Raw genomic sequence first — 24,426 nt, 5'->3', positions numbered from 1 at the left:
GTTTCACTGCTGCATTCACAAACCATAAAGTAAGAATTGGGAAAGCTGGAAGTGGTAGAGAAAGTGTGTTCTGTGGATCAGAGGCAGATGTGGAAGCAAGGCCCAGGCAAGAACATATGTGGGTGTGGGTAGCTTTGCTGATACCATATGGAAGCACAGCCTCTAGCAGGTCTCTCTTCTTTGTCATTAAACATCTCTGTGTGCATCCTTGGTACACAGACTCTTACCTTACTGGGAGCATCCAGAAGGGTTTTCCCAGACCCACAAAAATTCAACCCAGCCTTCTTTCTAGTGCTTCAGTGTGTGGCCTCCTCCTCCTCTTTTCCTCTTCAAGATCGTCGTCGTTATTCTGAGCAGAAGAGTTAACATGTCCAAGAACTTATTACCTTTCCAGGCAATGTGCTAAGCATTTTACATGCATTATTCTATTTATTTGTTCATTCATCCATTTAATAATTACTGAACATTACTTTGTACCAAACACTGTGCTAGGCACTGGGAACCGAACACACTTTTATCCCTTCTGTTAGTCTAGTGGGGATGCAACAGGGAATATATAATTACAAACAGTGGAAAGTTCTAGAAAAGAAGAATACATGGAACTATATGAAAGGTGAATGGTGCTATTTTATTTAATATTTCAACAGCCCTGTGAAGATAATAAATAGTATTATCCCCCATTTTACAGGTGAGGCAAGTGAAGCTCAGAGAGTTTAAGTGACTTGCCCAAAGTCACACAGCTAGCAAGTAGGCTGAGTAGGGATTCACATCCATGCTGGTCAGATTCCAAAGCTCATGCCCTTAACTGCTATACTTTATTGCCCCCCAACGTGTGAAGTGCATATATAGCCATTAATTCTAGGCCTATACATTTGGGTTCTGACTTTACCTCAAATGTGTGGAGTTGCAATTGTTTCCAATTAGTTGTGGCTGTGGTTTGGTGCATTCGTTCAAAGAGAGTGTGCATGCAAAGCACAGGTCACATGCTAGGCCTTGTGGATGTGCACAACGTATAAATAATAATGGCATTCCAAAAAAGCTGGGCTTCATTGGAGTCACCACATTTGTTTTCCATTAGCTTATGCTACTCAAATACAAACAGTAAAGCATGTGTTTACATTGCTCTTGATACAGAAAGCCAGGACCCCAAAGCACATTTTGCAGGTTGTATAAAGCTGAGCATCCAAATAGTTCAAAATCAGTTTTATAAGCCCAGCTTAATAGCTTTAAAATGTAACCTGGATTCCAGATATTAAAAAATGCCTACAGAAAGTATGTGAGTAGCCAAAAGAGACAAAACCAGCTAAATCCTTAAAATATGTACCAAGTCCCATATTTGCAGTATCTATTTTGTTACTTATCCCTTTATTTTTTTTAAATGCTAAAGAGCTTAAAGTCAAGCAAACTCTTAGCCATGTAGCAGCAGTAATGGAATTTTTCATTCTGTACTAACCAGCTGTCTGAAGCTTTTCAAAACAAACCTGTTCATGATGAGATAGTTTGGTTATTTAAAACACAGTAGATGACAAGCCTGGGGAAAGCAAGCAGGAGGCATCCAATGTTGTTCAATGCCCAGTGCTTATCTCCCCCTTCTGGTCCTCCCACCCAATAGTGAAAAGCTTTCCCATCAAGTTATAGTTAATGCCCAGCATCTGAGAAAATGGAATTGAAATGGAAATTATCTGAGCTAAAGGCAGTAAAGATGGCAAAAATGTACAGTGAAGGCCCCATTCATTGATGTCTTTACCTAAGACACATGTTTCTTTTGAAGAGTTCTGGACCGGGGGGGCAAATATTTTATTGTTAATGAGATCTCTATTACTTACTCAGTAACTTGGTCAAGTTATGTCCCCCCTCTGAGCTTCAATGTCTTCCCTTAACATGAGAAATGGGGATGGCAGTCTTCCCTGTTATACAAAATGGTGGAGAGTATTGAGGATTATGTGAGAGAACATATGTTAAACCCCAGCACAGTGTGTGGCTGATAAGGTTCATATCTTTGCAATCAAGACAATTCCAAGAGGCATATTATTTATACTATATAGACAGATCAAGACTTGCTGCTCTCACTGGTCTAATTTCAACATATTTGATCCCTCTCAGAACAATAAGTATGTCCTTTGATCTCCCATGGACCAAGCACAAAAAGAGCTTCAGCCAAATCTCATTGTCCCATGCTGCCGTACCCTTTTGTTGTATTGGTTATGGCTTTAAAAATATGAAATTGCTGTACTTCAGAAAGCCCTTTCTTCCCTTTCATTGTGTTTCTAATTTTCTTAAGTAATTATTCCAGGCTTTTTGTTTCCTTTTATCACACAACACTGAGTACCTGTTCCAAGGCTAACTTTAAATGTTTCCCTGTCTAATCAAATGAAGTCAATCACCTTTATACAAGGGTATTTTCCTTAACTACAAAGACAAAAGGTCAGGATATCCATACCTAACTGAAAAGGAAATCATCATATTATATTTACTTTTAAACACATGGTTTGAAGAGCATTTACTAAGGATTCCAACATGCATGGTGGTCTGGTGGCTCTTGTCAAAAGATGGTTTCAGTGGGATTCTGGGAAGCAGAGTAGCATTGGAACAGCCTTTCTGAAAGAGTAAGGAGTGATCTGTGGTTCACTCACAGTAAGATGAGGGAGACAGATCTAGTTAGGCATGTGCCTGTAGTACCAGCTACTCAGGAAGCTGAGGCAAGAGGATTGCTTGAGCCCAGGAGTTTGAGACCAGCCTAGGCAACATAGTGAGACCCCGGCTCAAAAAAAATAGATGCAGATCTGTGTGCCCCATCCCAGATTCACCAAATCAGAAACTCTGTGAGTGAATTGGGCCAGGGAGCGTGTCTTTTTTTTTTTTTTTTAAACTTTTGCCTTTTTATTTTTTTCAAAATCACGATTTGTATTTATTTTGTCAAAATTGCTCACCTGAATATAATTGGGAAAGAAATGATTGAATGATTGCCAAGAGCTCAATATCAACACAAAAATGTAATCCATCAAGACTGTACACTAAAAAACATATGTTTCTGTTAGGTGTTTGGGGGAATTATGGCTACACATTGAATTACTTGTTATTTAAATATTACTTCTACAATATGTATTATCTTAGATATTTTTCTTTTTCCTCTAAAATACCTTTCAACTTAAAAAATGTTTAATTCTTTATTTTTCCTTTTATTTTTGGTTGACACATAATTATACATATTTATGGGACACAGCGTGATATTTCAATACGTGTATACAATGTGTAGTGATTAAATCAGGGTAATTAGCATATCCATCACCTCAAACATTTATTATTTGTGTTGTGGACATTCAAATCCTCTCTTCTAGCTTTTAGAAAATATACAATAAATTATTATTAACCATATTCATCCTACAGTAGTATGGAACAGTGGTCCCCAACCTTTTTGGCACCAGGGACCAGTTTTGTAGAAGACAGTTTTGCCACGGACCAGGGGTGTGATGGTTTCGGAATGAAACTGTTCCACCTCAGATCATCAGGCATTAGATTCTCATAAGGAGTGCCACCTAGATCCTTTGCATGTGTAGTTCACAATAGGGCTCCCATTCCTATGAGAATCTAATGCTGCCACTGATCTGATAGAAGGCGGATCCCAGGTGCTCACCTGCTACTCACCTCCTGCAGTATGGGGACCCTGGTATAGAACACTAGAACTAATTCCTCCCATCTAGCTGTAATTTTGTATCTATTGGCTAATCTCTCCCTATCCTCCCCTTCCCAGACTCTAGTAACCCCTATTCTCTACTTCTATGAGCTCAACTTTTTTTTAGCTCCTACATATGAGCGAGAATGTGGGGTATTTATCTTTCTATGCCTGATTTATTTCACTTAACATAATGTCCTCCAGGCTCATCCATATGGCCTCAAATGACAGGATTTCATTATTTATTATGGCCAAATATTATTCCGTTGTGTATACATACCACATTTTCTTCATCCATTCATCTGTTGGTGGACATTATAGGTTGATTCCAAATCTTGGCTATTGTGAATAGTGCTGCAATAAACATGGGGGTGCTGATATCTCTTCAATATACTCATTTCTTTTCCTTTGAATAAATGCCCAGTAGTGGGATTAGTGGACCATAGGGTAGTTCTATTTTTAGTTTTTTGAGAAACCTCCATATTATTTTCCATAGTGCCTGTGCTAATTTACATTCCTATCAACATGTATAAGAGTTTAGCAAGGCTAATTTTTTAATAAGCATCCCAGTGATTCTTATGGAATTTAGAGAATCACTCCCATAGTGTGTAAGTATGTACATACCCTTTGACCCAGTATCCTTACTAAGGAAATAATCCAAAATATGGAAAGAGTTATGTGAATGTTCCTGATGATTACATTTTTGTTTATAAAAGCAAAATAACAGGAAACAATGCAAATATTCAATATTAGAAAAATGGTTAAGTAAATGTTGATATATCCCTTAATGGATAGATGCATCATCCCATTTAAAGTATGACATTTATCATATTTACTTATTACAACAATTCTGTGAGGCAGGCGTTATTTCTCTCATTTTATAGATGAGGACACTGAGGTTTAGGGAGATTAAGCAGCTTGTCTGAAAATACAATTTTAATAAGTGGAAAAAGTAGCATTCGAACTCAAGTCAATCTGCTTCCCAAATGCAAGTTCAATTTAAAAACAAGCATTAAAAAGTGCTGACCTTTGAAACCACAAACATTGTTTATTAAAGTTTGGGAATTAGGGGTTTTCTTCCTTGTTTCTTTTCCTTTCACGTTTCTATATTTGATACTTGCATATTTAAAATATTAGATTCTAAAAGAAAGTTGATTGTATGCTTAGGCAACTGTGATAGTCTCAGTGGCTAAAACAGAGTTGCACAGACAGTAGTGGCTGTAGAAAAAGCTGGAATGTGAAGGGCCTTGTGCACTTCCACTAAGGTATCCTCTGTATTCAAAGTAATGCACAGCAGAAGTGTCAGGTTAACAGAATGTCCATGGGGATAGTGGAATGAAATACTCAGATGTAGGTTTTAATATGATAGTTTACATTGATAATCATTATTGTGTGCCTTGGCTTTTAAAAAGCTAACAGGACAGTGTCCTTTGAAAATGGCAAACAGTTAATCAAAAGCATTAGGCCCCTAAAGTTACCTGCTTTTGTGTGTAAGTCCCTCATAATTTTCTTTTCATAAAGTGAGTGTCCAGTCTGAAAGACTGAGAGAGGGAACAGAAAGGTCAATATTGTGAATTGTAATTAGGCAATTGGATTTCTGGGCCAAATTCCAGGCTGCGCTAAATCCACTCCTTGCTGGCAATTCCTCCTCTCCGACCCATTACCCTTCTTTCAACACTCTGGAGCTTCAGTCTCTTCTTTAAGATTTTTGCATTAACAATAGATTTCTAGGTTTGGGTTTGTTTTGTTAATGTGTGAGGGTTAGGTTTGTCAGCGGCTGTCTGTAAAATGGCTTAAAAGTCTACTATAATCCTTCTTCCATGCTGAATTTGTCACCAGAATGGCAGTGATTTAATACCTAAAGAAGTAACTTCACTGGCAAAGTTTTAAAGGGTTTTTGTTTAATTGCACTTTGTTTTAAACTGAGCTACTCAAGAATAGTGGGGGCATTGCACACAGGTTGGAAACGGCCTCTCAAAGATTAGCTACGTGTCTTAGCCAAGGTCCTCCAAAAATGTTTAGCTATTCATTCACAAATTCTTCTTCTATAATTAATCTGGGCCTTGACTTTCTCCTTTTTCATAAGGTTGTGGAAATAGCTTTCAAAGAATTAAAGATACCATAACACTTCATTTTGCTTCAGTTCAATAGCACATATATTAAGTGACTACTATGTGCTAGACACTGCCTTAAATGCTCTGGGGTTCAAAGATATATAAGATTGAACCCCTGGGCAGCTCACAGGATGGTGGTGGAGAGAAGTCATGTGTACAGGTAATACCGGATTGCATATAGAAAGTGGCATTTAGGAGGTACAGATAAAGGGAACAGTGGTAGAAGAGGGAGAGGGAGAGCTATAATGATTGTCTACCAGGAAAACTTTATTAATGACATGGCATTAGAACTTGGCTTGAAAGTATGGAGGACTTTGAACAGACACAAATGAAGAACAGCTCATAGTACATTCTCAATGAATGTGTACTGAAGGTGTTAATGAAAGGGACAGATGCAAGATGTGCTTGAGAAATAGCAAGTTCACTAATCCATATCTAAACATAAATTCTACTTATGTGAAAAATTCTCATTCAGGTATTCCATGATGTACACAAAAGATGCATTCTTGAAAATTAACATAAAGATGCTTATATCGAAAGCAAATTTCTCATAAGACATAATGATAAAGGAGGGCATTGGGGGTTTGGGTGAAACTGAAGTGATGTTATAGGCTAGATTAGCAGTTCTCAAAGAATAGTTTATGGATCCTGGGAATCCAAGAAATCCAGGGATTCACAAGGTTAAAACTACTTGCACAACAGTACTAAGATGTTGTCTTTTCCCCTGTGTTGATATTTGCACAATGGTTCAAAAGCAGTGGCAAGTACAACTCTTCAATGCCACAGTATGAATCAAGACACCACAGGATGAATTAAGCCAATAGCACCAAAATGTACTAGTAGTCATTGTATTCATCACTGGTGTGTACTTGCAGAAAAATAAAGGGCAGTTTTACTTAAGGATATCATTGCTGAATCTGTAAAAATTTACTAATTTTATTAAACCTCATCTCTTGCACTTTTAAAAGATTTTGTGTTATAAAATGGGAAATACACTTAAAGTATTTACACAGTAAACCATGTCAATGTGCATCTCAAGAAAAAGCACTTGTGAGAAATTTGAGCTGTGAGCTTCCTGTTTCATTTTTACTTGAGAGAATGACTGACAAACTATAGTTATGCAGACTTGAATACTTGCTAGACATTTTCTTGGAAAGGAACAAAGAGCCTGTCAGTTCAGGGAAAACAACTGGCAGTATTTATTGCCAATAATAAAATTCAGGCTTTCAATAGAAAACCAAAAATCGTTTTAAACTTTTATCTGCCACTGTGAGCTTGAGAGCTTCCCAAAACTTAAAGACTTTTCGGATGAGATTGGAGATAATATTAACGAATGTGATTTTTTATATCATATAATGAAAGGTGTTGACATTGGGAAGACCTGCATTGCTCAGTGAGCCAGTATTTTCCAGATGACCCATGGATGATGATACAAAATGAGTAAAATGCATGTTCAAAGTTCAAAACATACCAATGGATTTAAATGTAACAGGATATGATATATTTATTTATATAGTTTCATATTCCACATTGCAACTAACTACTTGTTGAGTTTTTATGTAGTATCAAAGAAAAATCTCCACAATTATCTGAAAAGTCTGCTAAAATACTTCTCTCTTTTCCCATGACATATCTGTGGGAGGTTGGATTAACTGAAAATGTTTCAACCAAAACCATATATCACAGCAGACTGAGTGGAGAAGCAGATTTGATAATCCAGCTATCTTATATTAAGCTGGACATCAAAGAGATTTATAAAACTGTTAAATAGTGCCACTCTTCCTATGAATTATCTTATGTCTGGGAAAATATGTTTGTCATTCAAAAATGTTTATGTTCTAGCCTGGGCAACATAGTGAGACCTTGCCACTACAAAAAGTAAAAAAAAAAAAAAAATTAGCTGGGGATGGTGTCACACACCTGTAGTCCCAGCTACTTAGGAAGCTGAGGTGGGAGGATTGCTTGAGCCTGGGAGGTTGAGGCTGCAGTGAGCCATGATCATGCCACTGCACTCCCACCTGGGTGATGGATCCAGACCCTGTGTCAAAAAAAAAAGAAATGTTTATGTCACATCATAGGTTCATTCTTGTTATGTTTACAGAAGCTATCAAATAAATATTTTTAAAATTTCTCAGCTATAATTTCTAAGATGGCAAATGTTGATAGATATAACTTGTATAAACAAAAATAACTTATATAAACTCTATGGTTCTCAGTAAGTATAAAGGAGTCCTGAGACCAAGAAGTTTGAGAACCACTAATCTAGCTCATCTTAGCCTGTATTTATATATAATAAATGTAGTTGTGTATGATGAGCAGCAGCGGAAGTGGCAGGGTGAACATGGTGCTGGAGTGGGAGGGTGAACATGGTGCTGGAGTGGCAGACAGTTGGTAGATTGGCTTCTCCAATACCATTAGGGGTTGTTGGCCAGAAAACAAAAACAAAAACAAAAACGAAAACCTCTTTGGGACTTTCCTTTCTTTGCTAAAAAATAAAAATAAAAACGTAAAAACCACCTGCAGAATCACATTTCTCTGTAGTATGTAGCTCTTTCCAAGTAGATCTCAGGGTGGCAGCTAAATCACAGGTGGAGAACATAAAAGTATACTTAGCCGTGACATAAACATAGGGACGATGGAAACCGCAGAAACCCCAGCTTGTGTTTGCAGCAATTTTTCTTTCTGGATACCTCTTCCACAATCACAAAGATCTCAGTTTCTGTATATCCAGAATCTTTTGTTGGCTGTCTTTTAAAAGTAGGGGTTGGATCTAAGATTTAGGATGAGAAATGGGTGATGGGGAAGAAGCCAGGACACAAACAGAATATGAGAATGAAGCCTTGGAGAGAGGTGGTGAGGAAAAATAAGATGAAATCTGACAACAGCCCTCAGGGACCCTTCGTGCGGTGTGCTGGGTCTCTGGGTCAGTGGAGAGACTTTTGATAGGTGGGAGTCCCGTGAAATTAGTAATGCATTGGCCATGTGACTGAAAAGCCAGACACCACAGAGTGAAACAAACATGTCTCTTAGTGTGCATATTATCTACAATAAAGCAAAATAAATTTAAAAGCATCTTATTGGAATTACGGGAGAGGAGAATATTGAACAATTTTTCTAGTGATCAAGGCATATATAATGATGATTGATTATACGTAGTCACTGTACATGTGTATAAAATGGCACTGCTATTCTCATTTGGTAGGAAGCATTTTGTGGTTTTAATTTAGTGACTGTAAATTTGATTATTGGGGGCTTCCATAGGGATCTTTTCTGGTCTTGGTGTCCTCTTAGCTTTGACTTGTCATGTTTTAAGTTCCTCATCAGTGAATTGTATCATGGAGACTTTCAGGAGCTTAAATACCATGGTACGAGAAGATCTAATGCAATATACACTCTGGCTACTGCATGATGTAAGTAGAGTCAAGGAGTAGACCATCACATCAAATGCTGTGGAAAGGTTCAGAAGTCTGAAACTCTAAAGAGTATAAGCAGTTTACACCTACTTAAATTTGAAAGTGATTTTTTACAGCTTCTGTGTAATTCATTGAACATTTTTAATGCCTCCTGTTAATAACACACTGTGCAGACCCACCTGAGAAATATGAAGAGCTGATGCATTCCTGGTTGTTTTCTTTCAGCTCCTGAGAACCATGTCTGTGCCCAAAGGTAGAGTTCTGGATAAAAACCTGGATGAGGAAGGGTTTGAAAGTGGAGACTGCGGTGACGATGAAGATGAGTGCATTGGAGGCTCTGGTGATGGAATGATGAAAGTGAAGAATCAGCTCCGCTTCCTTGCAGGTACCTGATTAGTGCTGACCCAAATGTAATCTAAAAATGGTGATGCTCAGGAATTAAAAATAAATTGAACCCGCTCTCTGCAATTCCCTTACATTCCCTGCAGCACACAATCTCATCAACTCTTCAAGGAAAGACTATACAAGCTCTACAAAGTGAAGTTTTCAGGTAGCCTCCTTCTTTTTCTCCCACCATTTCCAACCTTTGGTAGATTAAAAGGGTAACTTCCTGTTTTTCATTATCTAAAATGAACTGACCTAATCAGTTGGATCTGTTTCTCATTGGAGTTTTCCTTGGTTCTTCTCATTTATAAAAAGAAATGCATAACAAGAAATGCAAATTTGGGATGAAATAACCTGTATAATAAACCCCCATGACACAAGTTTACCTATATAACAAACCTAGACATGTACCCCTGAACTTAAAACAAAAGTTAAAAACAAACAAACAAAAAAAAAGAAATGCAACCTTGGAAGTCTTCTGAAAACCAATGGTGGGATAACTTTCAAAGGAAGAGCCATTAGCTGACCCTCTTTTCTTAGGATGTTATGTCTATTTTGTTTTCTTACAAGCAGTCTAACATAGATAGGCTATGGCATATAACTGAAGACCTACATAAAGACAAGAGTGGTAGGGCACGGTTGTTCATGCTTGTAATCCCAGCAATTTAGGAGGCTGAGGTGGGAGAATCACTTGAGCCCAGGAGTTCCAGACCAGCCTGGGCAACATGATGAAATCCTGTCTCTACAAAAATACAAAAATTAGCAGGGTGTGGTGGTACGCCTATTGTCCCAGCTACTTGGGAGGATTGCTTCAGTCCAGGAGGCAGTGGTTGTAGTGAGCCGAGATTGTGCCACTGTGCTCCAGCCTGGGAGACAGAGCCAGAGTCTGTCTCAATAAAAAAATAATAATAATAACTAAACAACAAGAGCAATAGAAAAAAGTAATATAGTACTGCTGGGGTCAAGGAGGCAAAACAACAACAAAAAATCCTTAAATTTTTATTCCATATCACAGTTTAGAGTACTTTCATGTGGATAGGTGTTCTTTGATTTTACAGGTAATTAAAACCAGGGCTCAGAGAAGAAATGAGATTGCTCTATATGGAAGAACTAGAAATCTACCTTGGGTCTTGAGACTTCCAGTGCCATTCTCTTTCCTCTGTGGTGCACAGCCTTCTCCTTAAAACCCTATCACCCATGGCCTCTGAGATGCTAGATGTTCCTATTTCTCTGGCAGCCTCTTTCTTTCTTAGTTCTTCTTCCTAATCCTACCTGGAACTGGCTGTTATCTGGATGTCCCTTCTTAAGCCTCTGTCTTTTCTCTCTTCTCCAGAAAGAATGCAGATCTTATCTACTCTCCCTCTTTTGACTTTTTCTTCCTTTCTGAGATAGGGTCTCCCTCTGTCCCCTAGGCTGGAGTGCAATGGCGCGTTCACACCTCACTGCAGCCTCAAACTCTTGGGCTCAAGTGATCCTCTCACCTCAACTTCCCAAAGTGCTGGGATTATAGGTGTGAGCCACCATGGCTGGCCTCAACTTATTTTTATGATTTATTTATTTTTTATTAGGGTAAAAAAAAATCTAACATGGAATCTGCCCTCTTAAACTTTTAAGTGTACAGTACAATATTGTTAATTATATGCACATTGTTGTGCAACAGATCTCTAGAACATTTTCATCTTGTGTGACTAAAACTCTATGTCCATTGAACAGCAACTCCTTATTTTTCCCTCCCCCAGCCCTTAGCAACCACCATTTTACTTTCTGCTTCTGTGACTACTTTAGATACCACATATATGATGGAATCATGCAGTATTTGTCCTTCTGTGACTGGTTTATTTCACTTAGCATAATTTTCTCAAGGTTCATCCATGTTGTAGCATGTGAAAAGATTTCCTTCTTTTTAAGACTGAGTAATATTCCATTGTATGTATGTACCACAATTTTTATCCATTCATCCATCAGTGGACATGTAGATTGCTTCCACCTCTTGGCTGTTGTGGATAATCCTACAATGAACATTCTTTAACTATTATAACACTGTGGGAAATAACTTACATAAAGTCATTACCACGAGTCTCAACTGCTCTCCTACCATCCCACATCTCCAGCAGCTTATTAATCATTTCTGACTTCACCACCACCACCCCAACGTGATGTGTCACAAGTCAGATTTATCAACTGACCATCATTCTCCTGATCACTGAGGCTTAAACCTAAAGCTATCTTTGCTTCTTCTCTCTTGCCCTTATATGCAATTAGGCCCCCAATCCCTGTCGATTCTTTCTTTGTAATTTATTCTGCTTCTGTTAATACTTTTTTGGTTTTTTTTTTTTTTTGAGATGGAGTTTGGCTCTTGTTGCCCAGGCTGGAGTGCAGTGGTGCAGTCTCAGCTCACTGCAACCTCCACCCCCTGGGTTCAAGCAATTTTCCTGCCTCAGCCTCCCAAGTAGCTGGGATTACAGGTGTGCACCACCACGCCCAACTAGTTTTTTGTATTTTTGGTAGAGACAGGGTTTATCCATGTTGGCCAGGCTGGTCTCAAACCCCTGACCTTGGGTGATCCACCCACCTCAGCCTCCCACAGTGCTGGGATTACAGGTGTGAGTCACCATGCCCAGCCCAATCCTTCCTTTCTATTCCCCCTTCACACCCTCCTGCACATACTATTGCAGACACATCCTAGGTGGTCTCCAGGCTTCTAGGCTCAGGCAGGAGTATTGAGAGCCTTAGGCTAGTAGATTAGAGGACAAAGAATTTGAGACCCAGGAAGAAGATTTCATCAAATTCATCTTTCATAGCTACCTGGTTAATCTTTTGAAGGCATCTCATACTTTCTCCGCAGCTCAGCTGCCTTCATGCCTTGAGGATAAAGCTAAGACTCCTTAGCAGAGTTCTGAGGGTCTTCTGGTCTAGCCTCAACTACCCTTCTGCCTTCATTTCCCACCACTAGTGCCCGTAAATACCCTCCACTGTGGTAAGAACAGCCATATTCATGCTCCATGAACCCCATAAACATACTGTTCTTGTTTCTGTTTTCACACCACTGCCTATGTTTATTTCTATTTTTTTTTTTTACTTTTTTTTTTTTTTTTGAGACAGAGTCTCACTGTGTTGCCCAGGCTGGAGTGCAGTGACACAGTCCTGGCTCACTGAAACCTCTGTCTCCCGGATTCAAGTGATTCTCCTGCCTCAGCCTCCTGAGTAGCTGGGATTACAGGTGCACACAACCACGCCCAGCTAATTTTCGTATTTTTAGTAGAGACAGGGTTTTGCCATGTTGGCCAGGCTGGTCTCGAACTCCTGACCTCGTGTGATCCCTGCCTGCCTTGGCCTCCCAAAGTGCTGGGATTACAGGCATGAGCCCCAGTGCCTGGCCTGCCCATTTTATTTCTATAGAGATTGACCTTTTTTTCTTTCATCTTAAATTTTACCCATCCTTCAAGGTGCAATTCAAGTGTGATGCAGTGAAAAGAAAATAGGTCTTGGGGTAGGACAAATGTTTATTTAAATTCTTGTTCTACTTATGAGCAAACATGACCTGGGACAAGTTTCTTACCCTCCCCTCTATGTCTCCATTCTGTCATCCATTAAATGGGGATCATAACCCCAACTTCATAGGACTATTAAATCGAGGGGGAACATTTATAAAACATCTAGGCAAGTATCTAGCATATGCTAGGTGTTCCATAATTGTTAGTTTCTCACCATGAAACCTTTCATAGCCATCTCAGTCCATAGTTACCTCTGTCCTCCGAATTCATTACTAAAATGAATTCTGCCAGTGCTTTCATGAAACAGTCTACAATGGCTCCCAGGGTGCATAGGACGTAAAGTGACAACTCAGAGCCTGGCAACCTATTAGAAGAATGTTGAATAAACATGAAAAGTAAAAATAAGAGAAGCTAATGTTCATTGGACACTTATTATGCCCTAAACACTGTGCCAGAGCTTGGCATGCATTGTCTCATGTCATTTTCACAATACCACTATGAGGTAGGGGTCATTACTATTCTCACTTTACAGATGAGAAAATTTATACTGGAGGTGTTCTCACTCATAGTGGGAATTGAACAATAAGAACACTTGGACACAGGGCGGGGAATATCACACACAGGGGCCTGTCCTGGGGTGGGGGGAGGGGGGAGGGATAGCATTAGGAGATATACCTAATGTAAATGACGAAAGTTAACGGGTGCAGCACACCAACATGGCACATGTATACATATGTAACAAACCTGCACGTTGTGCACATGTACCCTAGAACTTTAAGTATAATAAAAAAGAAAATTATGCAGGAGGAGGTGGAGTGGCTTGCTTAAAGTCACATTCACGAAGGGCAGAGTCAGGATTCAGAGCCAAGAAGTCTGGTTTCAGAGGCCACTCCTTGAACGAGCCACTCTGACTCTTTTTTCTCTGATCATCAACACAACTATAAAAAGATCAAAGTCAGCTTTGCATTTTGCTACCTGGAAAAGTTGCGGTCATCTAAAGTTGCCCAGACAACTTACCAAAATGTTGCCTGGTCCCAGCACTGATCCCTGAGACATACCGCTGTTCATACTTCTCCAGAAAAGTCTATGCTTATTCCTACTTGTGCTTTCCTGACTATAAGCCACTTCCCTATCCATTTCAAAGCATTGCTCCACAATTCCATGGTGACTTAACTTGTTAAAACAGTGTTTGGCATGGGATCTTGTCAAGGGCCTTTTCAAAATCTAAATAGATTACATCCATGGTTTCCCTTTGTCCACATACACATTTATCCTGTAAAAGAATTCTGGTCAATTTGTTAGGCATGATTAACACCAAGTTCTTTATAAACTGTAAAACATTAGACAAATGGTGGTTAATTTAATTGAGAGGAAAAATGATGCCTAGCCCCCAATACATTACACTTGCCTAACATGTTCAGTGATCCTACCAGCCTGAAGTTCCTTGGGCCCCCTTTAAAAATGCTTCTCATGGAGAGGAGACTCATTGCCAATCTGCCAGGCTCATGGTACAATAGCTATTTGGCATAATAGCTATTTGGAATGACAGGTTATATGCTTTGGTCAGCTGTTATACAATTTTACCTAAAATTTGGATAGACGCCATCTGGTCCTGATGATTCATCAGCATCCATGTATTTAGTCAGCTAGACTTGGAACACCATGCACATTCACCACCATTTCATTTAGCCCTCCAAATTGCCTCCTCCAAAATACAACTTGGGAATAAAGAGCATGGCTCGGAATATGTTAAGACTCTCTTGTATCTCCCTTTTGTCCCTGAACAGACCTTTGGCGACATGACCAGCAAGTAGTTCTGTCGGCTGGCTTCCCTGGCTTACTTCTTCCCTTCTTTTGAGGCACTGAATGAAGTGCAGGACACCCAGGTTCTATTCCTGGCTTTGCTTCTCTCATATGTCCTAAAGCGAGCCCCTTCCACTTTTGAAAAGTCAGTTTCTCCATTTGTGAAATAGAGGGAGTGCACACCCAAGTCTTGCAGGGCATTCCAGTGCCAGCAGTCTGTGATTATGTTCATTTCTTTGGCTTTGATCCCTGGCAAGGTGCTTATCAGAGTCTTTTGAGGACATCTTCTTGTAAGTTTTCATCTAACCTTGCAGGTTCTCTGTTCTCTTCTCTTGAGCTATAGTTCTATATAGAAAAGATCTCATTTTCTCCATTCTAACCCCTTTGACTTTTCCACCAATCTGGCAAGCTGGGCTTCTTACCAAGGGCTCCCCACATGTGGTCTTCAACACATTTGTGTATTAGGATGCTATTAAAAGTAATGGCAAAAGCCACAATTACTTTTGCGCCAACCTAATAATAAGAAGGTTTTAGTAGTTTCCAGGCTTTCTGGGGTATATTCATTTATAAAACTATTCATCTCAAAGTTTCCTAAGTGTTCTCTTTTTCCTTATTTCTTATTTATAAATTTTACATAGAATCCTTAGAGTCTTCTTTCTGATTCTTGAATTTAATTGTTGGTAGGATGACCATTACATGATGTCTTACCCATGGTTACATCTTCGCCTGTTCCTTGCACTTCTCAGAACCAAGGGTAATGTATTTCCCTTTCGGTGCGTATCCTAGTCCATTTGCTCTGCTATAACAAAATACCTTAGACTGAGTAATTTATACATACTAGTGAGTTATACTTACAGTTCTGGTGGCCGGGAAGTCCGAGATGAAGGTGCCAGCATTTGGTGTCTGGTGAATGCCTTCTTCCTGCATCCTCATGTTGCAGAAGGAACAAATGCTGTGTCCTCACCTGGGGGAAGGCAGAAGGGCAAAAAAGGGACAGATGCTGTGTCCTCACATGGCAGAAGAGATGGAAAGGCAGAAAGGAGCCTACCTAGTTCTCTCCAGCCCTTTTATAAGGGACTAATTCTCTCCATGAGGGCAGAGCTCTCATGACCTAATCACCTCCTAAAAGCCCCACCTCTTCATACTGTTGCATTGCCGGGGGCATTAAGTTTCAACATGAATTTTGGATGGGGCACAAACATTCATCAAACCATAGCAGTGAGATACTTCATCTCTCTCAGCCTGCTTCCGTTTCTAAAAAGTGGAGATACAGCAAACTAGCACAGGAACAGGAAACATCTTGGGCTTAGGGCTTAAACCGATTGTATTAGTCTGTTCTCGTGCTGCTGATAAAGACATATGAGAGATGGGGTAATTTATAAAGGAAACAGGTTTAATGGACTCACAGTTCCACATGGCTGGGGAGGCCTCACAACCATGGCAGAAGATGAAGGGAGAGCAAAGGCATGCCTTACATAGCAGTGGGCAAGAGAGAATGAGAGCCACGCAAAAGGGGAAACCCCTTATAAAACCATCAGATCAGCCAGGTGTGGTGGCTCATGCCTGTAATCCCAGCACTTTGGGAAGCCAAGGTGGGCAGATAACCTGAGGTCGGGAGTTCAAGACCAGCCTGACCAACATGGAGAAACCCCGCCTCTACTAAAAATACAAAATTAGCCAGGTGTGGTGGCGCATGCCTGTAATCCCAGCTCCTCGGGAGGCTGAGGGAGGAGAATGGCTTGAACCTGGGAGGCGGAGGTTGCAGTGAGCTGAGATTGTACCATTGCACTCCAGCCTGGACAACAAGAGTGAAACTCCATCTCAAAAAAATAAAATAAGTAAATACATAAATAAAACCATCAGATCTCATGAGACTTATTCACTACCACGAGAACGGTATGGGGGAAACTGCCACCATGATTCAATTACCTCCCACAGGGTCCCTCTCACAACACGTGGGAGTTATGGGAGCTACAATTCTAGATGAAATTTGGGTGGGGATACAGCCAAACAATATCACCAATACTAAAAGCAAATGGCTGTTTATTGCCCTTGGTACACAGATATTTCTCATAGAAATGCTTGCCTTCAAGAAACTTTCAGTCTCTCAGATGTCAGTGTGGGGACTGCAAAGAGAAAACCTGCCACTTGTTACTTGACAGGGGGTGACTGGTCCCTTTTGCCATTCTTCTGTTGTCATCTCCAAGTGCTATGGGAGAAAGCAGTGGTCTGCCCCTGGCTAGTCACTTCATCCCAGCAGTACTGTGGAGGAAGCCTTTAAGATTTCACAGCTGTGAGCCCCATTTAGGGTAATATTATTAGTATTATTTAGTATCATTGGATTATAACTTATTATTTTAGCTGTCTATAGCATATATTCCCTTTTTATAGTTACCTTATAATCTGAAAGCAAAATAATGACGATCTCAAGTAAAACAGCAATTAGGAAATATTTTCATAAGCCAATGATCTTTATTCTTTTTTTTTTTTTTTTTTTTTTACTGGATCAAGTGTAACCTTACACTTCTACTCCTAATAAGCCTACACACATAGGAAAGGTGAAGGACACTTCAATGGCTTAAGTGTTCTTCTAAAGTGTCAAGTCAAACCTTCATAAACGTAGGCTGGTAGTCATTTTGCATTAATAAATTCATTAATAGAGTGGTCTGGTGAAAAGGGCCATTGGAACTTAATGATAGGCCTTTTATCATGAGTGACAACTGCAAAATATTAATGATTTAGAGCAAATCATGTTGCCTGCTGAAAAGTGAGTAGAAAGCTTGTAGGGAAATGAAATGTCCTGGGTTTTTTTGTTTGTTTGTTTGTTTGTTTTCTGTTTTTTTAAATGGGAAAGTTGTTAGGTCCTATGCAGAATTCGGAATACATTAGATACAGTAATATATCTATTTATACTACCCTGTTGGTAACAAGTCCAGGAATAAATTTGGCAGTTTTACCAAAATGTATTTTATAGTGTGAGTAACCCAATTCCCCTTCCTTTGTGCTCTTTGGAAATGCACCATTCAGATCTTTGCCACGTAAGTTGTAGATTGCTTCCTGCTAAGTAAGCCACTGCTGGAACTCTCAGGCAAGATCTTGTAGTGACTCCCTCCAAACTTATTTCTTGGGATATCAGCCCCTCCAACATGTGACCTCAGTGCAAGGGACCCCATGTCATCCACTGGGAGGGAGATCCCATCTGTTGGGCAAATGAGACACCTTCTTACCCTTAGACTGTTGAAGTTTGAGATGTAAAGGGAAGGGCATCACTTCTACAGAGTCAAACAAACTGGGTCCCAGTTCTGTGTCTGCCACTTCCCAATGTTGTGACCTTGGACAAAGTCAGTCAGTTCCTCTGAGCCACAGTTTCCTCACTTGCAAAAATGGTGATAAAATATTTCCTGACCTACCCACCTCATAAGTTGCTGAATGAAACACATGAGATAATGGATGTAACATATGTTATAAACTTTAAAGCATCATATCCATTTAGGATAATATTATTAATATTGTTTAGGGTTATAACTTAAATTATAATTTTAGCTAAAGGCTTTTGGTGAATAAAACTAAACTAAGTTCCAAATGTCTAAGCCAATAATTTTCATTATAAATGTGCTACTCTTATACACTGTTGGTGGCAATATACACTAGTACAGCCACTATAAAGAACAGTGTGGAGATTCCTCAAAAAACTACAAATAGAACTACCATATGATCCAGCAATCCCACTACCGGGCATTTACTCGAAGGAAAGGAAACCAATATATTGAAGAGACATCTGCACCCCCATGTTTAGTGCAACACTATTCACAATGGCCAAAATATGGACTCAACCTTGGATTCCAACAACAGATGAATGCATAAAGAAAATATGGTGTATATGTACACCGTGGAATACTATTCAGCCATAAAAAAGAAGGAAATCCTGTCATTTCAGGCAATGTGAATGGAACTGGAGGACATTGTGTTCATTGAAATAAGCTGGTAACAAAAAGTTAAACACCACATGTTCTCATTCGTATATGAAAACTAAAAAAAGTTGATCTCATAGAAGTAAAAAGTAGAACAGAGGTGGGGTAGGGGGAGACATGTCGAAGGATACAAAATCGCAGCTAGATAAGAGGAATAAGTTCTGGTGTTCTAGAACCACTGTAGGATGACTATAGTTAATAATATACAGTTTCAAATAGCCAGAGGGAGGATATTGAATGTTCCCAGCACAAAGAAATGATAAGTGTTTGAGATGATGGATATGCTAATGACCCTGATCTGATCAGTATATATTATGTGAATCAAAACATCACTATGTACCCCGTAAATATATACAATTATTACATGTCAGTTAAAAATAAAAAAAGAAAGAATCTCTGAAAAAAAGATGTTCTCCATCATCTCCATTCCCAAAGGTGGCATTTTTAATTACTCATTAACTTGTTTTTAGCCCAGGGTGGTTTGAAGTGAGAAGGTATTTGAACAATGACAAATATGTCGGCTGAGTTGTACAAATAACCACATAGTCACAACAATAGTAGTCACTTACATCTTGAAAGAATCACAGCTAGTTATGTTTTGTTTTCTTTGGTGCTAGTGGGGCGGTAAGGGCATGGGTGGACAACGAGTTGGGGAGGGTCAAGAAAGGGCCCCTGATTTTTTCCATTCTATCTTGCTCTGAGCTACAAGCAATCTGCTTTCATGTTTTGGTCTTTTCTTTTAGAGATCAAATGTCATAGGAAAGCTGAACGAAGCAAAGCTCACCATAATAACACTTTTCACACAGATACAGACCAGGTGGTTCTTGCTAATCAATTGACAAGACAGCCAATCCCAGCTCACCCTAGAGCTTTGCGAAGCTCTCCGGGCTCACAAAGGGGACTTAGATGTGAGCTTTAGCAGTGGTATTACCTGCCAATTGAGTAGGTATACCAAGAAAGAGGCCTTCCCCATGCTTTAATGTTGGCTAGGGAATTACTATAGGTAATCTGGTGATAGATGAGAATGAGCAAAGGTTAAAACTTCCCATAAAGTTATCATAACTCAGGATACCTTAGGGAGTTTGTTTCTTATTATTTGGAAGGAGAGATTCTGAAATTTGCTTTTCTAAGTATGCTGCGCTGTGATACTTTCCCATCTGAGCCATTAGGCTATAAGGCTTTTATCAGGAGTAATGCTGTAAAAGTTGTACTTGCTGGTAGGCCTTACACATAACTCTCTAAGAATTGGGTAAGTATTAGGGATATTGTGAGCAATTTAGTGCCATTGTATTATATTTTCTAATCAATCTTCAAATTAAGAGGAAACTGTTGAACAGATGAATTTGACTAAGTGGTGCAATTGATTTTCTCTGGACAGAAGCCATGTTGGCCAGTTTTATGACAGCCTCAACTAAAATGTGGTAATTTAGCCAAGTATTGGTACAAAGGAAAGGGATGGAGAGGTTCAGCATTCAGCTGGTGGGAAAGTAGAGAAGGATCCAGCAGGAAAGTGGCAAGCCCGAAGCCTCTCACTGAGCTGCCAAACAGAAGTGAAGCAGTCCCTGTAGGATAACATCCCAGAGGGATCTGGGAGTGCAGACTTACATGCCAGCAAAAGGAAAGTGCTCCCCAGCAAGAAGAAATAGCATAGCAGAAAGAGAGAAATGTGGAGATGTCTGATTAAACCTGTGCTGTCGTCCAAAGTTTCCATGATAAACAATGATCTCCTAGGGGGTTCAAATCAGAAACAAGGAATCGTGAGCGTGCAGAGTGAGACAGAAGCTGAAAAGATCTAGTGTGGATAGTCCTAGTGGCTGCAGGTAGAGATCGGGAATAAAGTGAGGGCTGAGGTCCTGCTCGGAGAGGGGGAGGGATGTGGAGCCATCCAATGCCCTCCAATCGTTGACTTTCCATAAGGCCCCTTAAACTGTGCACATGTGCACGCATGTGCTGTCAAATCTCTCCAATTCAGACAGTGCAGTCCTCTAGGTTTTTCTAGCATGGCAAAAAGAACAAAGATGCAGCCATCACCTTCCCTCTTTCCTTTATTTGTCTGTGTCAGGTACAAGGACATTTCCCATTCGCACTGATAGGAACGAAGTTACTGGCAAGTTTTTGTGTGGTTAATTTTTCTGAAGGGAAACCTTGTTATAGATCTTGCCTGTGTACACACCTGCCTAAAAGATTTTAATGATTCTTATCATTTCCAAATATACTTGCTGAGATTTTTTTAAAAGTGCCTTTTAGTCTGTTTTTTGTTTTGTTTTGTTTTTGTTTTTGCTTTTTACAATCCTGATGTGAATGTCTGATGGTAAATAAGCTTTTAAGGTGAGAACACGAGCACCAGCACAGACAGAATCTTTTAATTTGTAGCTCATTGGTGGACTGAAGCAGCAATATAATTACCAAGTAAATAAAAATGGAGTAGAAGGCCAGGCACAGTGGCTCACATCTGTAATCCCAGCAGCTTGGGAGGCCAAGGTGGATGGATTACTTGAGCATAGGAGTTCGAGACTAGCCTGAGCAACATGGTGAAACCCCGTCTCTGCTAAAAATCCAAAAATTATCCAGGCATGGTGGTGCGCACCTGTCATCCCCGCTACTCGGAAGGGTGAGGCATGAGAATCGCTTGAACCTGGGAGGTGGAGGTTGCAGTGAGCTGAGATCGCGCCACTGCACTTCAGCCTGGGTGACAGAGTGAGAATCTGTTTTAAAAGAAAAAACAAAAATGGAGTAGAGGCTATTCTACAAATTCAGGTATCCAAGGACAGTCTAGGTTAGAGCAGGAGGAAATCTCATGAGCACACTCAGGATGAACTTCAGAGGAGAGTGGTTCTCCAATTAACAGTGAACTCCTTGGAGGGTCGAAAGCAAGTATTTTTCATCCTGTGTATACACTTCACAGTTCTCAGTCACCTATTCTCCTTCCCTCCATGCTGCTCAGTGACTCTCACTTAGTACATATTTAGTAAATATTCAGTTATGGATTTGTAATGTTTACTTTTCACATTTGCTTCCTTTGGTCCCACATTCAATAGGGCAAGAATGTGCTTCCCCTTCACTGCATCTTAAACTAGCTTCCTCAAAGTATCCTCAACTTTTAGCAGCCGTATTTGTGAGCAAAGAGATCTGAGATCCCTGTTCCAATCAACACAGGAGTAAGGACTCAGCTGAGTGGGGGAAGGCACGGCATGTGAAACATAGGGTGTTTGTAGCCTCCTGTACATCTTGAGAAGAGAGAGACAGATGGGGAAGATTCTGCACACAGGGACAGTGGGAGGATGGTGAAAAGAAGTAACAGTGTTCAGTCTACATGAGAGAAGAATTAGGAAGATATGAATGTTGTCTTCTAATAGTAAGAAGTCTTGCATATGGAAGAGGAGAGTAGATCTGGAGCCAATGCATGACATTTACAAGGAGACATATTTTGGCTAACAGAAAGATGAACTATCTCTTTGAGCTATTCCTCAATTGAATGGATTGCCCTGAGAAACAATCAGCTTCCTGACTTTGAAGGCATTTGACTAGAGCATAAATAAGCATATCAGGCCAAGTGCAGTGGCTCACACGTGTAGTCCCAGCACTTTGGGAGGCCGAGGCAGGCAGATCACTTGAGGCCAGGAGTTCGAGAGCAGCCTGGCTAACATGGCAACATCCCGTCTCTACTAAAAATACAAAAATTAGCCAGGCATGGTGGCACACACCTGTAATCCCAGCTACTCAGGAGGCTGAGGTGGGAGAATTGCTTGAACCCAGGAGATGGAGGTTGTAGTGAGCCGAGATCACACCACTTCACTGCAGCCTGGGCAACCAAGTGAGACTGCATCTCAAAAAAATAAAAATAATAAAAAAAAGAGAGTAAGAAATATTGGCTGGATGGGGCTCAGGTGTCAGAGAGTGGATAGATACCTACATCGTGATGGACTTTTGACTTCCGGGGTCCTGAATAGCTCTGAGGGGCTACAATTTTATGATGTAAACATGTAAAAGAACAAAAGAGAATCAATATGGTGGAGCAAACCAATGAGGCCATTTTTCAGGCTGGGGGAAAGAAAGAGGAGTGGAGAAGAGAATCTCTGTGGTTGTTTGTCTATGAGCACATGTCACCAATTATGATTTTCTGTAACTGTTTTCCTAAGAAAACGGATCCTTACGAATGGCAGAGACTTTTCCAGGGAGCAATTCTTTTCAACATCTTCTGTCATTCACAGCCTCCAGATTTGTTTTGCCACTACAAGAATCCAGTTCTCATTTCTCCCCAATTATTTCCAGGCTTGTGGCCGTCCTGCCCCATGTTAGAAAAGCAAATCCAGTATAGAGCCCTCCCCCCAGCTACAAGCAGTTAGTGCTGATTGCTGTATTGTCAATATTAAGGTTGTCCAGTTCACACTCATCCCCTGCACTACTCTCTCCCTTCTGATTCTGCCCACACAGAATAGACCAGTGCATCTCAAGTTATCTATGATGAAGGACCCAGGGTTTGTTTGTTTGTTTGTTTGTTTCATTCCTTCCAAATCTGTTATGGACCAATATCTTTGTAGAAAATAAAACTAAATTACCAGAAAAAGAAAATGACCAAAAAAAACCCTATAAAATACAAGCCACACTTTTTACTTATGAGATTCGACAGGCCTAAAAATCTCTGTCAAATTGCTATAAAAGTTTCAAAGTGCTTATTTTCAATGTCTGTACTTATCTTCTTGCAGATTAGCAATAAATAGCAGAGCAGTAGCCCACACATTGAGTAGGGAGGTGTAGCCTGCTCTGTGTGTCTCTGCCTTGTGTTCCTCCTCACCTTGGATCTCATGGTGGGAAACACTCAAAAGCAGTCTAAATGGACTGAGGGCAGTGGTGTACTAGAGCTGGCTTGCACTGGCTCACGAGAGCCAATTGTTAAATTTTCAGAATTCCTGTGAGCCAGTTGTTAAACATGGCCATTACTAAAAATTAAATTATATAAATTTACAATGAAATAAATTCTACCAAACAAAAATAACACTGAAGACTCATCACATCCTAATTATTTTATTGCATTTTATAATTATCTCTACTCTTAGGGTTATATGTCTATTGTGTATGTATGTGTGGTGGAAATAATATATACTCTTGCAATTCTGTGTTCAGTGTGGTCGCATTGGTAGCTTAAAGCTGGCCAGGATAGAAATATTTACACCACAGAAATCAGGAAGAAACTACAAATCAGGGCTTGATTTATTGTTTTGTTGATTGTCTAGACTCTAGACTTAAGAAAGCGTTAGGAGAAAATGTTAGTAGCACAGAATAAACTTAAAATCATGTTGTCTCTGTAGCCATTACATTGTGAATAGCACAAAAAAATTGAAGAAATATTCTTCCAGTATTTGAAAACTATTATCCAATTCAGTAAAGAAGTTGCTCGTATCACTGATGGAGTGAAGTTCTGACTCCATTGGAGTTGGAACACTAATAATAATAGTGTTATTTCACTGTTGTGTTGCCTCTTAGTGTATTCCAATATATCAACCAGTATTCTTGTAGGAACTACACTTGCTCATCGATCATAACCCTAGTTTGGCTCCAGTTGCAAGAGCCTGA

The 24,426-nt window shown here is 39.8% G+C and overlaps 1 protein-coding gene across 1 annotated transcript in view; it reads left to right on the top strand.

Moving 5' to 3' along the window:
- GPC3 (glypican 3) overlaps window positions 1-24,426 on the top strand; it is a 463,650-nt gene that overhangs the window by 393,347 nt on the left and 45,877 nt on the right. Inside the window, exon 7 of the mRNA XM_054471390.2 lies at window positions 9,426-9,585. Coding sequence (XP_054327365.1) covers window positions 9,426-9,585 — 160 coding nt within the window. The remainder of the gene's footprint in view (window positions 1-9,425; window positions 9,586-24,426) is intronic.

This window comes from Pongo pygmaeus, chromosome X (assembly GCF_028885625.2).
Source record: "Pongo pygmaeus isolate AG05252 chromosome X, NHGRI_mPonPyg2-v2.0_pri, whole genome shotgun sequence".
Lineage (NCBI taxonomy): Eukaryota > Metazoa > Chordata > Mammalia > Primates > Hominidae > Pongo > Pongo pygmaeus.
The sequence above is the reverse complement of the archived record's forward strand: the minus strand, read 5'-3'. Positions and strand labels throughout refer to the sequence as shown.